The following is an 18,122-nucleotide window of genomic DNA, read 5'->3' as shown; positions in this document are numbered from 1 at the left end:
CTGTGGTTATAACGTCCAGAACTATGTTGAATAAAAGTGGTGAAAGTGGGTAACCTTGTCTTGTTCCTGATCTTAAGGGGAATGCTTTTATCTATTCCCCATTGAGCATGATGTGGGTTTATCATATATGGCATGTATTATGTTGAGATACGATCTCTCTATTCCCACTTTGCTCAGAGTTTTTATCATAAATGGATGCTGGATTTTGTCAAATATTTTTTCTGTGTCTATTGATATGACCATAAGATATTTATTTTTCATTTTGTTAATGTGGTTTGTGGATATTGAACTAACGTTGCATATCAGAAATGAATCCCACTCAGTTGTGGTGTATGAAGAGAGAAATTAAAGACGATACAAATAAATGTAAACATATACCATGCTCATGCATAGGAAGAATTAATATAGTTAAAATATTTGTATTACCCAAGGCAATGTATATATTCAATGCAATCCCTATTAAATGACAAATGACAGTTTTCAAAAAACTAGGAATTACAATCTTAAAAATTATACGGAACCATAAAAGACCCCAAATAGCCATGGCAATCTTGAGAAATAAGAACAAAGTGGGACGTGTCACACTACGGGACATCAAATCATACTACAAGACTATAGTAATCAAAACAGCATGGTATTGGCATAAAAACAGACACATAGATCAATAGATCAGAATAGAGAGCCCAGAAATAAATCCATGCCTATATGGTCATTTAATCTAATAATGGAAGCAAGAAATTACACTGGGGTAAAGACATTCTATTTAATAAATGGTGCTGTAAAAATTGGACTCACACATGAAAAAAAATTGAAACTGGACTATCTTCTTACACCATCACATACAAAAATAAATTCAAATTGGTATCAAAGTCTTAAATGTAAGACTCGAAAACACAAAACTCCTAGAATAAAATATAGCAAGTAAATTTGCAGACATTACCAGTAGTAATATTTCTACTGATATGTCCCCTTGGGCAAGGGAAGCAAAAGAAAAAAATAAACGTGGGGGATTACATCAAACTAAACAAGTTTTTCACAGCAAAGGAAACCATCAATAAAATAAAAAGGTATCATACGAAATGGGAGAAGATATTTGCCAACCATACATCAGATAAGGGGTTCATATCCAATATCTATAAAGACCTAATGCAACTTAATACCACAAAAACCAACAACCCAATTAAATATAGGCAGAGGACACATAGATACATGAAGACATGAAGAGACATTTCTCTAAAGAGGACATACAGATGGTCAACGGACATATGAAAAAATGCTCAACCTCACTAATCATTAGAGAAATTCAAATAAAACCACAATGAGATACCACCTAACCCCAGTCAAAATGACTATCATCAATAATCTATAAACAAGTGCTGGCGAGGTTGTGGAGAAAAGGAACTCTTGTGCACTGTTGGTGGGATTGCAGATTGGTGCAGCCACTATGGAAAACTGTCTGGAGGTCTCTCAAAAAATTGTAAATGGAACTACCTTATAACCCAGCAATTCCACTCCTGGTTATATATCCAAAAAAATCCAAAACACTAACTCAAAAAATTTATGCACCCCTATGTTTATTGCAGCAATATTCAAAATAGCCAAGATATAGAAACAACCAAAATGCCCATCAATAGACAATTGGATAAAGAAACTCTGGTACCTTTATACAATGGAGTATTACTCGGTCATAAAGAAGAATGAAATATTACCATTTGCAATGACATGGATGGACCTAGAGTATATCATGCTAAGTTGAGTAAGTCAGATGGAGAAAGACAAATACCATATGATGTCACTTATATGTGGAATCTACAGAAAGAATAAATTAACAAAGAAAACAGAAATAAACTCAGAGATATAGGAAAAAACAAACTGAGGGTTGCTAGGTGGGAGGGGGGTGGGTATGGGGAAGAAGGTATGGATTTAGAAAGTACAAATTTTAATCACAATATAGCCACAGGGCTATGAAAGACAGTTTGGGGAATATAATCAATAATGTTGTAAAGATTTTATAGGGAGTCACATGGGCACTTGTCTTATTACAGACAAGACTTCATGGACGGTGTAGATGCCTGACCACTGCACTGTACACCTGAGGCTGAAGGTGAATAATGTGAAACATCAAATATATATATTTTTTAAAAATACACACACACACACACACACACACACACACACATATACACTCACCCACATATTACACACACGGTGCCAAAATATGTATGCACACATTAAGAAAGAAAAAAACTCCAATTACATTGTAATACTCAAACTATACCACAAACAAAAGATGAATACAAGTTATGTGTATACATTTTTTGGCCCCCCAGTTATATAGTCACCAGATGTAGAGCACAGCACAGGACCTAGAATCAATGGCAGTGTAACAGAAATGTACGATATAGGAGGAGGAGTCAATTTAGGGAGGGTGGTTATCACTTTGAGAGGCGTGTAAATGTCTAACAATGACATTGTTTTGTACACCTGAACGAACACAAAACTAAAGAAAGAAAAATGAAACATGCCAAAGTGAAAAAACAACAAAAAGCCCACCAATAGAAATTAAGTATTTATCAAAGTTCAGTAGTCCATAAATGCTTTCCAACTATTCCTTGTGATCACCTGTCAGCTGACTGAGCTGGAAACGTTCAAAGTTGCTGTGGTTGTGGGTGTGGGCGTGTGTTCTGCAGTGGGGGAGAAACTAAATCACTGCGTAGTACAAGGACTTACAACAATGATGGATATAAACTCTAAATAGGAATACGCTTCGAATCCCCTTGAGGTAGAAGTCTGGCAATTTCCTTTTGCATCACGGAGATTGTGCGTGTCACTGTGTATCGGGAAAGGTGATATTCTAACTCGTGCTCCTCCTGCTTTTGACATCCGCGTGCATGTTGCACGAGCTCCGAGCTTCTTTGAAACTCATACTGGGTTAGTTTCCACATAGAGGAATTAAGGACAGAAAGATGGAAAAATCCTTCTAGAGGATTCTCAAATTAGGATAGATCTCAAGAACCATGACATGAATCAGGATCTAAACGAACGGCATAAACATAAAAAAGGCATAAGGATATTTCATGTTTTATAATAAAGAAGAATTCTATACTTGTAAGCATCATGGACATAAGTGTTTGTTGCTTTCTAAATCTATTCCTTTACATAACGTTCTTATTTTCTGAAGGAAGCCCAGTGTCCTGGCTATAACACTATTCATTCTCCTGTATCATTATTGCTGATTAAAGATTAAAACATTTCACATGAAACTTAGTACCTTTTGTTATTTAAAGAAGAGAAACTCTCTGCTTTATCTGTTACATCTTAAGTCACTCACCATAAATATATAAATCAGATATAAGGACAATTGAACAAGAACCTCCAGTCCTATTCATCCCGTGGGAGCACAGCTGTGACGTAGTTCAGAGAGCTTTGTGATTGCTCAGCCCTAAGCACAACCCTATAAAATGAGGGGCCTTGAAATGCTGGTCAGGGTAGAGTGCAAAGCAGCTGCTGGCAATAATACCAACCCTTAGCCAGGACGAGGTTCTGGTTCAGCTCTGAGGGCAGAGAACTGGTGGAGCCAAAGACAAGTTTCCCAGGTCAGAGAGTAAGTATAGAAATGTTTCAAGTCTGAAACGTGAAGGGCTTTTTTGAATTATTTTTGTTGACAGATGCTTTCCCTGCTTGCTCTTTTACTCAGTACTAACTTTTTTTTTAATTAATGATTACATGTAGGGTTTTTTGTTTTGTTTTGTTTTGTTTCTCTTGAATATAAATTTTTGACTGAAGGGATCCTTGGGTACACATATTTTTGAAGTTTTCAATTCATTTTTAAGTGCTGTTCTTTCCATGTAAATAGTTGATTATGTGAACCTAGGCATTATTTTTTTTCACTTTATTTTAAGTTGAAATGCATGATTTTTATAGACAGAGAAAAAGAGATCTTGAACTTTTAAGTACCTAACTAGAAACTACTTGGAAATATAATGTGTATGTGGATTAGGTGTAAAAACACATTCTATTTTAGATATAGTTCTCTATTTGTGACAAAATTTATTTCTATGGTAATATGTTTTTCACTGATTTTTTTCGTATTAATTTTCATTATTAATTGAGTTAAATTGTTCAAGCCCATATGTAAGGAAATAAGTTTCCAGTAATATCTACAAAAAAATATGAAAAAATGTATATAGGATACATTTTTTGTCTAATACACATACCGAGGTTTACATTACCAGATGCAACACTTAGTAGAAGAACAATCAGTTTTTTGAAACTCTTAGCAAAGATAGTAAACTTGAATGTCTCAACTCTGTAATAAGAATATTGTACCCAGGATTTCTTCTAGAACCATATGAATATGGCATTCAATATATGTGGGCCAACTACGTGCCAGGTGAGAGATCGGCAGCAGTTGAAAGGGATCTCAATTTTTATTCAAGCCCTTGTCAGCAAAGGAAATCCTCTTGATTTAAAAAGGAATCATAGTGCCTTTAACTCTTTCTATAAGACGAAAATTGTTTTCCAAACTATGCAAGAAGCTTTACAAACTTCTATTAGACACTCAAGATTACTGTGTATCTACCAAAAAATAAATTGAAAACATTACTTGTAAACATATATTCACCCGTAAGTTCATTGCAGCATTATTAATGGTGGCCAGCACATACAAATGACCTAAGTGTCCTCTGAGACTTGACTGGGTAAAGGAGTACTGGTACATACGCACAGTGCAATACTACTCTGTCATAAAAAATGATGAACTAGCGCCATTTTGGACAACATACACGGATCCTGAGAGTATCATGCTCAGTGAAAAGAGTCAGAGAGAAAAGACCCAGAACCGTAAAATTTCAATCTTATGTGAGATTAAAACAGAAAGCAACAAATGAACAATCAAAACAAGGAAAGTCATAGACGGAAGCAACAGTATGTGGTTACCAGAGGCCAAAGGGCATGGGGGGTGGTGGATGAAGAGGAGCAAGGGGTCAAATATATGGTGACAGACTGAGACTAGATTTTGGGTGGTGAACACAGAATACAACATAAACATAATGTATTAGAGAATGGGACACCTGAAACTAACATAATGTTATTAATAAATGTTACCTTGTGGGGACAGAGCCAGGAATACAGTTTCCAGGCTCTTGGCCTCACGTGGAAAGGTGCTGTCTCAGGTAGTAAATGACCATCAACTGTGATTGGATGGTCGTAGGCTGTGACTGGTTGGCTGTCAGCTGTAACCAGTTGGTCAATTGGCCACTAATATAACTGCCATGACTGCATTGGTTGGTTGGCTGGTGGGCAGGCAGAAAAGAGGATGGCAGGTTGCGAATGATGTGCCTCCTGCTTCCTGTGTGTCCAACCCAGCCACCAGCGAGAATATAATGGTATGACTCCCCTTTCTATGGCTCCATGGGTGTTCCTTTGTGGTCTCACCATATCCTGCATTCTTATGTGGAGAGCGAGGGCTGAGACTCCACATGACACCCTGCATGACATAATGCTATTAACCAATGTTACCTCAATAAATTAAAAACAAAAGAATTACCTGTCTGGAGACATTGTGGTTGGAAAATCTGATGTGACTCTCTCCCTTTCGTGGTGCAGAGATGGAAACCCGAAGGAAGCCCCAGCTCCTAGTGCACCTGACACTTTTCAGCGTGCTCTTCTCACAAATGCTGGCTTGGCCTCTTTTCGAAGCACCTTTTCTGAAGTAAGTTCTCTTTCAATTCACACAGTGGAAGATTTCATGTTTATCTAACTGAGAATTTCCTTTCTGTTATATAGAACAACTCATTTTTTAAAAATCTGTGTTATTTGTTTGATATATTTTGCAAATTTTCCCCTACCATGTCAAGAAGATTGTTCTTTTTTATATCTCTTACTAAAATTATATTAACACATAAGATTAGAAACCTGAAGGCCCACAAAATACATTGAATCTGAGTGGCTATTCAAAGATAGAAAGATTCTTTGGAGATGATCAATACAAAGCAAGATGTCACACCAAGGTGAATTACGAAGTAATGTTTTGACAAATAGAGAAAGGAAACAAATCAATACACAGATCTTGAGAAATGTTTGGGCCAAATGATGCTACACATCAACAAATATACAAATTACTTCCAGTTTTCATATTGAATATTAAAAATGCTTCAAAGTTCTATTTTGTATGAAATCGTTCTTCTTGTGGAATTTAGCTTAGCAAAGCGAAGACATTACAGAGGGCGCTTACTTTGCTTAATGCTCAGGTAGAGTTGACCTGATTAGCTCTTATGCTTAGAACACACATCTTGTGAAAGTTATATGGCATCTAATTTATGGGATAAACCGAAATTTTACTATTAATACTGTCATAACCACAGAAGCCATTGTCAATTATGCTATCCATATTTTGTAAATGGGTCATACTTCCCAAGAGTTTGAGTCTCTAATTCAAATGCTTGTAAAACCAAAAGTGCTGCCTTCTGAGAAAGGAATGTGTTCTACTTCTATTGTCTTTTTCCTAACATATTGGGTGACAGAAAACCATTTGAAGGAGCAAATGAACTTGATCCAGCTTTACTAACACCAGACACTGACATCTTGCCAAATGCATTTGCTGGAAATGAAAGGTGAGTTCATTTTATTGAGTTTTATTTTAGAAAATGTATCTCTGAAGTATAAAGGTTTTATTTTTGTGTCTCCATGAAGCTATTCCTGCAGCATAACACTGCAGGTTTCCATGTGTCATGGCTTCCTCCAGCCTGACTCACTGCAGCTCTTGCAGCTGTCCATGATGTTCATGTGCAGAGGTAGCAGCAAGCCAGGATGAGCCATCACTCACTTACATTCTGTTGCGCAAATTGTCAGCATTAGAAATACTAATTCTAGTAAAACTTCAGTATTTAGGATTCCATGATAGAGGAAGTTCTAAGGCAAGTGTTTCACATCTATGTAAAGGAAATATGCCTAATAATAAAAGCTACTCATTCACAGACGCGTTTGTCTAAAGCAGCATTTAACTAGAGACAGAGAAACTCTATACTGAAGACAAAAAATAAAAGCTTCCTTCGTAGGACAGAAAAGTTGGTTGATAGGTCCTAAGATACTCTCTAATTTAAAAGATTTTGTTTCCAAATATTTCTGGAGAAGAAAAAGCCAAAAGCATAATAGTGTTTCTATTAAAATCAGAATAGTTTTTTTCTAACATGTCCTTCCTTACTCATGGCACATGAATAAAGCATTACGAATGAATGCATGAATCAATCAGTAAAAAAATAGGAACCAATTTTAATATGTTTTCCCACCAATATGTCTCAGAGAAGATTTAGTTTGAAAGATTCCATCAGTGAGCATTTATACTGAGGTATCCCTCTAAAAAAACTAATTTGTTTAATTTTTCAATATTTTGGCTGGAAATATATAAAATATTTTGACATAAATCACAAGAAAATATCTTTTACTGGGTTAAGATATCCTTCTGGACTTAAGCTTGCTCAAGAAATAATCATAATAAGCTGATTAGTTTCTTTCTTATTCATTGAGCCAAAATAATATTTTAGAAAGACATTTCTAAAATAATAGTATTCTTTCTTCCTTGTTTTAGGAATGCCAGACATGCTGAGGAAATTTTAACCAGCGAGTATAAAAGACTCTTGGGCCAACTTCCTGCCAAAAGACATGTTGAGTCCTTTATTGGAAAACGAGATAGGTAAGATAATTTATTATTTTTTTCAACACATTATAATTATTTAATCTGCAAATCATATTTTTGCTGTTCACAATTTATTTCTTTTGTTCCAAATAGATAACTCTTGATAATATTCAATGTAGTTAAAAATAATTCATATTCTCCAGTAAAATATACCAGTCCGATGCATTAGAAAATCAGGCTTTCTTGTAATATAATACTTACTGGTTCAGAGACACTACTTTACTAAATAGCAATCATTTGTAAATCTGCAATCAAATTGAACTTTGCATGGTAAAAATAAGATATAGTATAAAAAGAAACAAATTTTAGGGTTAACCATAGTATCTGTTTTTTAACTTCTTGTTCAAACCAAACATTGGAAGATTCTTTCTTTAACTGGACAATAGCTGAATATTTGATTGAATAGCTTTTTTAAAAGCACTTATTTTTAAAGAAATTTCCTCCTAATGGCAGAACACAACTTCAAATATTTCCCCATTTATATTATTTTATAAATTATTTGCTAATTTACTACAGAATATGATTTAACACCACCCCAGAAAATGCCAAAATGTGTTGGATTATTCCTAGTTTCTCTATTTTTAGGTTTTGGTGTATTTTTCTTTTAGTATTTTTGTGAAAGAAAGTGAGTTGGGTGTTGGAATTCTTTTTTGTCTGACCCAAGATATTTGGAACTTTGTTGTATTTACCATTTCTTGTTAAAACTCTGATTTCTGTTTCCTCACATATCATAGCGATGACATCTCAGGGGACGAGACAACCATACCTCCGTCGGATGCAAATACCAGTGAGGAATTAGCGCTGAAACGTTTATTTGAATCTCTCGGTGTTAGGTAAAGACGGACAAAACTTGGTAAAATGACAAATTATAAACGACTTTAAAAATACAAACTATGTGATTGAACTTATCTATCTCTCGGCCTCACTATCTATCTACACTCTTTGAAGCAGTAATTTTCAATGTTGGCTGCCATTAGACTCCCCTGGAGAATTGTTAAAATACCGATGCCGGGCCTTACCCAAAACTCATGGCCAGGAAATTAGTACCTCTAGAAGTATGGCTCTAGACATTGGTATTTTCTAGGGCTCCCCAGCTGATTCTACTGTGCTTCTAGAGTTAAAAATGGTGAATGTTGAGGTATGTAGTCTGAATCTGGAAACAGGTTTTATCAATAGTGCTGATATTTAAAACATGTAAAGCATTTTCAATTAGCAATCTGGAATCACATTGAACTCCTTTATGCGCATATTCAAAACCTGATTTTACTAAATTCAGCCTTGAGTTCTTTTGTCTGTGAGATCCTATAAAACCTGTTTCTCTCTGTGGTGATAGATATTGGACAATAACAGGAAGTGGGATGATCTCTCTTTATATTCCAATTATTTTTGTTTAGATGGTGAATACTAAGCACAATCCTAGTTGGATGAGTTCAGACAAGATGACTCTATTTGACCCAAGATTATAATTTTGTAAGAATAGTTATAGCTACTTAAGGGTTGAAGAACAATTCATAGATAATAACTAACCTCAAAGATAATTATTTAGCCCCCAGAACACAGATAATAGTATAGGTTACACATTATCTCTTCTTTAGATGCTTTCTCATCTAAGAGGCTTAACATGCACAATGTCTCTTTCTGGTTGGCAGCTATGATTACACCACTTTAGAAATGCTGAGAAAGATCTTTGGACAACGCTGATGACACCTCTCTAATGGTGGGACTATCTGAGTGTTTTATTTTATTCTTACCGCAACCATTCAGTTATTTAAGTAGATAAGAGTCACTTAATAAGATACATCTTAGAGTTCTCACAATGCAACCTCATCTAACAAGGATACTTCGATCTGAACAACCCCAAGCCAGTAGACAGCTTAAACGATTCCTGCAGAGTGGTGATCACCTAACAGAGAAAGCTAAGAAGGAGGAAACAGTTTGGTATCTCCTAGTTTGCTTAGTCATATTCCCATCCTTCTGTAAACATATAACACAGTGGAGACTGACTCACACTAATGAGAAACACTGTCTTTCTTTGGAGAATCCAGCCATGCTGCTTTTGTTAATTCAATGTTGAGTCCCACAATTGACTGCTAGCACCTCACTGAAGTACAGGAAATACGAGCAAATTACAGCATGACTCGTTACTGTGAAAATACCAAGGCACTCTGGGTCTAACTGTATTACTGAAATACAGCAAACTTCTTGCAGCAAAAGTCCAATTTAGGTTATTTTACCTATAAAGTGAATGTAAGTACTATGACTCCAACAGCAGTCATTGTAAAATATATTTTGAAAAGAGAAAGTGCAAATAGGTTTTTTCTGTTTGTTAACTGATAAACTTGATATCACAGTTGTTTTTATCTGTACATGGATACAAGACATATTTCTAACCTGAGATACTTTAAGGTTGACATTAGCCCATAAAAAATATTTATGAGACTTTGCAAGTGCTTAGTCATCACTGTATCAGAGGTTGGCATAATTTTTCTTCAAAGGCTATGCAGTAAATATTTGTGGTTCTGTGGCCTATATGTTTTCCATTACAGCTCTTCAGCTTTGCTGTAATAGCATGAGTGCTACCAAAGATAATATGTAAAATGGAAGAGATTTATTTACAAATAAAACATTATTTGTAAAACATGAAGGTAGACTAGATATCTAACTATGTCAAAGAGAGTAAACTAGATTAGCTAAGACCTAAGACAATTAATGGTCTTTCTTCAGTTCCTGGAGGAAATATCTAAGGTTTTCATTAGAGTCTTCAAGAGTGGACAGGGTGTCTGGGAGGACACGTGCACCATTGGTTGCTTCTGTCCACTGATTACCCCTTCACCTCTAACAGAGATACAAAGTCAGGGGCTCTGGATCTGCTCTGGATCTGCCCATTCTTTATTATAAAAGGATATTTCAGAGAAACAAGCCCCGTTGCTCAAACAAGCTATGTAATCACCACACATAGCTTCTAGGAAGAATATTTATAAGAAGTCCTCTCCTTTAAATTAAGAAATACAATACACACTAAAACACAAAGGAGGATAAATCACCCAGGTTTTTTTAGTTGTTTGATCATTTATGTGATTCCATGCCCCCGTCCCCGCTTTTTTTTTTTTTCCTTTTTTGAATGGATAGGACTGAATAAATCATTTTGACAGAAAATCTTGAAGCTCAATCATTTGTGAAAATACAAATGGGCAATTATTAATGATTGACCAGCGAACCCCTCTTATTGCAGTTCCATTTGTGACAAACAGTCCTTTGGCAGATTCCCTCTTGATATTACACAACACTATCTCCTCTGACAGGCTGTTGACAGGGCAAAGAGAAACTGAAGTGTATCAAGTGAGTGGAAAATGAATGAAAGTAATATGCTGTAAATAAAAATGTTTTTACACATGTATACCAATTCTTTCTTTTTCAGAATTCTTGAAGAAAAATGATTAGGTGAAGTAATTATGCTTTGATTTCTACATAAAAAATTCAATAAAAGCACTTCAAAATCAAAACTAACTAAAATACTGTGTTCTTTATGCTGTGACTTATTTTATTCCAACATAATAACTATTGCTTACATTGCAAATATTATTTCAGAGTTCTTAAATTTACCTTTAACTCATGAAAATTCTGGAATTCCAGAACCTGTATATCTTTTGTAACAAATATCTATTTAACACATCATAAAAGAAAGGTCCAATGTCAGAAGCAGAGGCCATTTTGGAGCCATATCTATTTCATGATAAGTAAATTATATGAGGTGTAACGGAAGGGTAGTAATAGAGCAAAACTGATGTGTTTATTTATGTATCGTACTTAACTATTCAGAAGAGTGGAGCAGATAATCAGTGTCTCCAAATTTGAATGGTAAGCAGATGGAATGCTATGTTAAATAAATCTCAAAATGTCTAAGAGAACACCAACAAAATAAAAATTCTTTCTTCAAAAAGTATTTTCAAAAAATGTTATGCGTTCCCACATCAGCAGGCAAACTTTATTTTGAATGGGATTAACAGTCACTCAAATTTAAATCCCTAATTGCTAAAGACTCTTTTATACTGTAGTGTTTCAATGAAGGAAAATGGCCTCTGCTTCTGACATTGGACCTTTCTTTGATGATGTGTTAAGTATGTGAAGAATGTAAACTGAGTAGAGCATTTGTTTTTCAGTAATATTTTTTTACATAATCACTCAAAAATGTTACATACCAACCTCCATCAATGAAGGTACACTTGGAGACACAACTGTTTTCCCAAAATGATTCCATGAAATTACGTATAGAAAATAAAGATATTTGATTGTCATTGCAAATAATTTCTATTGTTTTGATTAATTTAAAGGAAATGGCATTACCTTGTTTTAGCACTACAGTTGTATGCACTAGATAGGTCTTTTTGATATGTAAGGTAGGACTATCTGAATGTTTTATTATGTGTGAGTCCTAAAATAACAGTGACTTAAATAAGAGAGAACTTCCTTATTCACATTAGGCCAAAAATAAAATGTCAAGGGATAGTATGATGGTTCAGTTCCATGAAGCCCTCAGAAATCTAAACCCCTTCCTGGTCACCTTTCATCTCCTAGGGCAGGACACTTCTCCTCAGAATCCAAAGTTGCAGCTGGAGTTCCAGCCATCATATCTGCTTTCTTGCAGCAAGTGGAGGAAGAGGCAGGGGAAATAAAAAAGAAGAGAGAAAGCAAAAGTACATACTGGTTCGGCTGATACCTTATGTTAACATCTCCTTGAGGAGAACATAGTTTTATGGTGATAGTCTTTTGCAAAAAAGGCTGGGAATGTTTTGTTTAGTTTTTGTTTTATGTGCCCCACCAAAAACTGGAATTTTATTAATATAGAGCAAACAAAATGTTATGTAAAGACGTTTTCTTTTTAAAATTCAGGCTATGGATCTTAAATTCTAATGAAGAAGTCTTAAAGAAATGATAGAGCAAGTGGGAATCAGAAAGATCCCAAGCATTAATGATGAACCAATATTATCACAAGGCGAAGCATTGCTCACTTTCCTTTGTGACAATTAAAAAACATGGCTACATAGTGAGAGTCTACAACTACAAGTAACTGCAAAGTGGTTTACACAAGTTGAGGTGAAGTTGACTAATTATATCTTTTTTTTACATCTGATTTCACATATTATTAAATATTTAAGTGACTTTTCTACACAAACCACTGCAGTGAGAATAGAAAGATTCCAGATGTTATTTACACACAAGAAATTTATAAAGATCAAATTGGGCCATAGTAGTAGCACAATTTGATAATAAATCTAAAGAATTTCATTTTATTTTATTAATTTAAATACTTTTCAACTTATTTCCTATACTTTCAAGAACTATATATTGAATGCCTCTGATGTGCCATGTAGATATCTGAGAGTAGGTTTGTGGGCAGAGGGAACAGCAAGTTCCAACGAGAAAGGGTCCTGGCACATCTGGACAGCAAGGAGCGCAGTGTAGCCGGAGCCATGTGCACTGGAAAGGGCTGAGCAGAGATGAGGTGAGAGAGGTCACCAAGGGCCAGACCTCGTGGGGCCTCACAGGCTATGGAAGGACTTGAGGACTGAGATGAGGAGATGGTACAGAGTTTGGGACAAGGATGTGACATTATCTGAATTCCATTTTATCAGGGTCATTCAGGCTGCTACATTGGGAATACGGTAAAAGGCCTGGAGGGGTGCTAGTGATGGAAACACGGAGACAAACGAGGAGGCTACTGCCATGAATCAGGTGAAACACGACGGTGGCTACCAGGGCACAGACAGCGCAGGTGGGGAGCAGTGGAGTCTGAATACGTCTTGAGAGTTAGTCACATTATTTGCTTATAGATTGAGGGTATGAAAGAGCAAAGTCCAGAATGTTTCCAGGTAAATCATCTGAGTAACTTGAAGAATGGACAAGATGGGAGGAAGGAGCTTCCAGCACAGGATGAGGACTTCAGATTTGGACATTTCAAAGCTGATGCTGAATAGAGTTGGGGACACACATGAGGAGTCCTGAGGTGATGCTGTGCTGAAGACAAGCACTTGGGAGACTTCAGTATATTGATGAGATTTAAAGGCACAAGTCATGAGATCACCAAGAGACCTAATGTGGCTGAAAAAGCATCTCAACACATGATCCGTGTATGTTCGTATACTTGGACTGCCTCAACAAAGGACCACAGAATGGGGGCTTAAACATCAGAAGCTTTTTTTCACAGTTTTGGAACAGATGTCCAAAATCAGGGCGCTGCCCTTCTGAGGACTGTGAAGGACAATCTCACCCACGCCTCTCACTGGCTTCTGGTACTTTTCTGGCAATTCTTGACCTGTGGAAGCATCACCACCCACCCTGGCTTAATCTTCACATGTTGTAGTCCCTGTTTGTGTGTGTGTGTGTCTCCAATTTCCCCTTTTCAGAAGGACACATGCCATATTGGATTAGAGCCTGTGCTAATAACTGTTTTGACTTGGTTACTATAAAAACAACCTATCTCCAAATGAGGCCACATTTTGAGGTACTTGGTTTTAGGACTTCACCAATTGAATTGGGGGCGGGGGGACACAGTTCAGCCCATCACACTGAGGCTCTCCAACATTAATAGGCTGCGATGTTGTGGAACAAATGGGGTAAAAAGGGATGAGCGAAGAAGACAATGAAATAGGAGAAATGTAGGAAAGTGTTCAGTTTTGTAGCACAAGCAAGGAAATTCTTCAAGGAAGAAGACATCGTTAACAAATTTATATGCTGCTGCTTGAAAAATAAGAATCATGTATTAGTTTTTTAAACAAGTATTTATAAGGGACCTACTATGTGCTCAGCACTGTTCTATATTCTGACAATACAATGGCGATCAAAACACACAAAATTCTATCTAAATGGGGCTTATATTCTATTGAGGGAAAAGGATAACAACACTAAAAAAATAGTTAAGGAAAATAAATATTCTGTTAGAAAGGGACAAGTTCTGAGGAGAAAAATTAATGTATAGAAATAAGATATTAAGGGTAAAAAAGAAAAGAAAAGAACAAAAGATTAAATTTAGGATGAGGTTCCCAGAGGAGGCCTCACAATAAAGTGAATTTTAAAACAAAAGCCCAGAAAGATTGAGCTCTGGGTCTCTATGGGAAGATCATGCTAGACAGAAGGAATTCCAGATGCAAAAGCCCTGAGCTTGGGGCTTACCTACTATTATAACGAACAGAGTGGAGGCCGATTTGACTGAAGGGAGAATGATTAAGGTACATCGTAAGAGAGAAAGTCAGAGAAGTTCTAAGGAACCAGGCTGCATGTTAAATCACAGGTTATAGCAAAACTTTGTTTTTCATTTCGAATGAGATGGGAAGCCATGGATACAATGACTGCCTCCCTGCACAGCCTAAAAAGAAACGGCCACCGGTAACTTTCTCCACAGAGTTACCTCAGATTTTCCAGCTTCTCTTTTCTTTGTTTTCATTTCCTTCCTCCCTCCCTCCTTCCCTCCCTCCTTCCCTTCCTTCCTTCCTTCCTTCCTTCCTTCCTTCCTTCCTTCCTTCCTTCCTTCCTTCCTTCCTTCCTTCCTTTTATAAATTTTCCAAACACCCCAGTTAATCGTTGCAGGTCAATTATAAATATTGAATATAAGTGAAGAACCAAGGACCTCCAGGTGTTTGAGGAAAACCTGAAGAAGGAAAGGGCCAACTTGAAAAAAAAAAAAAAAAAAGGAATGAATATGACTGAAAAGAAATGTCAGACAATAAAAAACAAAGTCTAGAAGGTAATATGAAAACATTGTATAAACAAAACAAGGACTTGATGCAGGAACTGAGATGAAAATGCTCTTACACTGTAAAATTGACTATATTAAAATAATATTTAACAGAAGTGCTGTCTGTCAAGTCAAGCAAATTGCCTATAATATTAGAGATTAATTAGAAATTAAAAAAATGAGTCACTGATAATCAAAACCAGAAGTCTTCTATCTCATAAACGGAAGTTTTAGAATAAAAGAAAGGAGAACATTGATGGGAGAACATAAAGAAATATCAGAAAAGTCATTTTTACCTTCCCTACATTATACTTCTCGTGACATCCGACCACATGCCTATTTCACTCCCCAATAAATGCACATTCTACAGTATATGAACTGTCCCAGAATATCTAATTAGTTTGTTGAATTTGTCAGTTTGAGACAACATTCTTTGGTGAAAGGCACAAAATGGTCCGTGACAATTGGTTGCAAAAGTGGCAAACTAACTCTTAAAATGTCTCTAGACATTCTAACCATTTTCATATTTACAGCTTCTGGGGGTGATAAATTCCAACACTTAGTTTTCTAACATCTCTGCAAGAATTACATTGAATCTATGCAATCTAATAAGCAGAGTTACATATTTTCTTCTGTGTTTATGTAAATAAAAACTATACATGACCATACGTTGCCTTAATATTAAACGAACACACGCCACACTGTTTCCAGTTTTCAGATACAGAAACTATTTTACAGGATATCACAAACATAGAAAATAACAATTGTACAATAATATCTGTGAATTCCTGAGACCCTTGGAGCCACACATTTTGTTAGATCTAGACTTTAGAAAAATACACTCTAATTATTTATTTGCCTGTTCTTCTTTAGGGCTCCATCTCATACTGTACCCTTTCTGGTTAACAGAGCAGATGAAATTGTTTGAAAAGCCAGAGAGGGGAAAAGACACATGAAAAGCATCTGCCTTTTCACAACCCTCTGTTGACAGATTTCTCTCCTCCACTATCAGAGAGAAAACACTTCCTTATTCCTTCTCTTTTGCCTCATGTAATGTAAGTCTCCAGCCAGATGCATCTCCTTTCACACTTCAACTTTTCTCATTTTTACCCCACACAAATGTGCTCTTTCTTTTTGTTTTTCTTGGACACTTGCTTTGTGTCACAATTTTGCTTTTTTCTCTCCGGCTCTTCTGTTGCCTATAGACTTGTGGCTTCACGCGCCAGGGCATGTCTCTCTGCCCCTTTTCTTACCCACATGTTAACCTCATTTGTTCCAGTGACAGAAAATTCCTATACGTGTCTGTGTCCTCAGATTTCTTTTTGTCTCTTCAATTTTCTTCTATTAGGTCTGAGCTTGAATTAGAGCAAAGGACAAAGATTAAATTTCTTGTTAACTTTGGCAAGAGTAGAGGTGAAATCAAGCACTTGTTAGCCCAAGTTAATGGGGATAATGCCATGAAGAAAACGGCAGTGTACAAATGGATTAAATGTTTTTCTGAGGGGAGAGAACGGGTCACCGATGAAGAGAGGTCAGGGCGGCCAGTAATGAGCCAACCTGACGAAAACATTGCAAAACTTCATCGGATTGTGCTTCAAAACCGTCAGCTGACTGTGAGAAGCACAGCAGACCAAGTAAACATCGATAGAGAGACAGGGAAATTTTAACTGAAAATTTTGGCGTGAGAACGATGTGTGCAAAAATGGTCCTGAAAGAGCTCACAGATGAACAAGAGCAAAGGAGAGTTCAAGATTGCCGAGACCTTTTGGAGAGGTAAGATGAGGTTTGGGGCCGTGTTATCACTGCTGATGAAACATGGGTGTACCAATACAACCCTCAAACAAAATGTCAAAGTGCACAATGGAAGTCAGTCAATTCTCCATGACCAAAAAAGTTACATCCATGCATATCAAGAGTCAAAACAATGTTACTAAGCTTTGTTAATATCAGAGGGATTATTCATTATGAATTTGTTCCAACTGGACAAACAGTTAACCAAGTTTGCTACTTGGAAGTGCTGGAAAGGCTGCGTGAAAAATACGAAATCAACCTGCACTTTGCGCCAACAATTCATGACTCTTGCATCACAACAATGCACCAGCTCACACGGCACTGTTAGTGAGGGAGTTTTTAGCAGTAAACAAATCACTATGTTGGAACACCCTCCCTACTCACCTGCTCTGGCTCCCAATTACTTCTTTCTTTACTGAAAGATAATGAAAATATTGAAAGAAAGACATTTTGACAACATTCAGGACATGAAGGGTAATAAGAAGACAGCTCTGATGGCCATTCCAGAAAAAGAGCTCCAAAATTTCTTTGAAGGGTGGACTAGGAGCTGGCAATGGTGCATGGCTTCCCAGGGGGAGTACTTGGAAGGTGACCATAGTGACACTCAGCAATGAGTTATGTGGCCCTATTACTAGGATGAGTTTGCAAACTTAATTGTCCTACCTAATTTGTCAAAGTCCTCATCCTGATGGAGAAAATCTGCTTTCGTGTCCTCTGGAATAGAATGCTAGTCTTTATCACATTAATATACTGTCTTTCTGCACACAGTACTTCACCTGTACTCCGTATAGCAGCCAGAATGATATTTTAAAAACAGATACCAGCTCACCTCATGTCCCTGCTTCCTGGCTTCCATTCCCTTAGGGTAAGGACCCCTGTCAATTTCTCCTTTATGCCACACCT

The 18,122-nt window shown here is 36.5% G+C and overlaps 1 protein-coding gene across 1 annotated transcript; it reads left to right on the top strand.

Annotated features, from left to right (window-relative positions):
• The first annotated feature begins 5,609 nt into the window (after positions 1-5,609).
• Positions 5,610-12,410, top strand: LOC148758741 (VIP peptides-like). The gene is made up of 5 exons (XM_088794800.1): positions 5,610-5,713; positions 6,525-6,614; positions 7,589-7,693; positions 8,431-8,529; positions 12,272-12,410. Exons 1-5 carry the CDS (start codon positions 5,610-5,612, stop codon positions 12,408-12,410), a joined length of 537 nt encoding a protein of 178 aa, XP_088650926.1.
• The last annotated feature ends 5,712 nt before the right edge of the window (positions 12,411-18,122 follow it).

This window comes from Rhinolophus sinicus, chromosome 2 (assembly GCF_057876585.1).
Source record: "Rhinolophus sinicus isolate RSI-liver-muscle chromosome 2, RSI-T2T, whole genome shotgun sequence".
NCBI lineage: Eukaryota > Metazoa > Chordata > Mammalia > Chiroptera > Rhinolophidae > Rhinolophus > Rhinolophus sinicus.
This window is presented reverse-complemented; position numbering and strand designations above follow the sequence as displayed.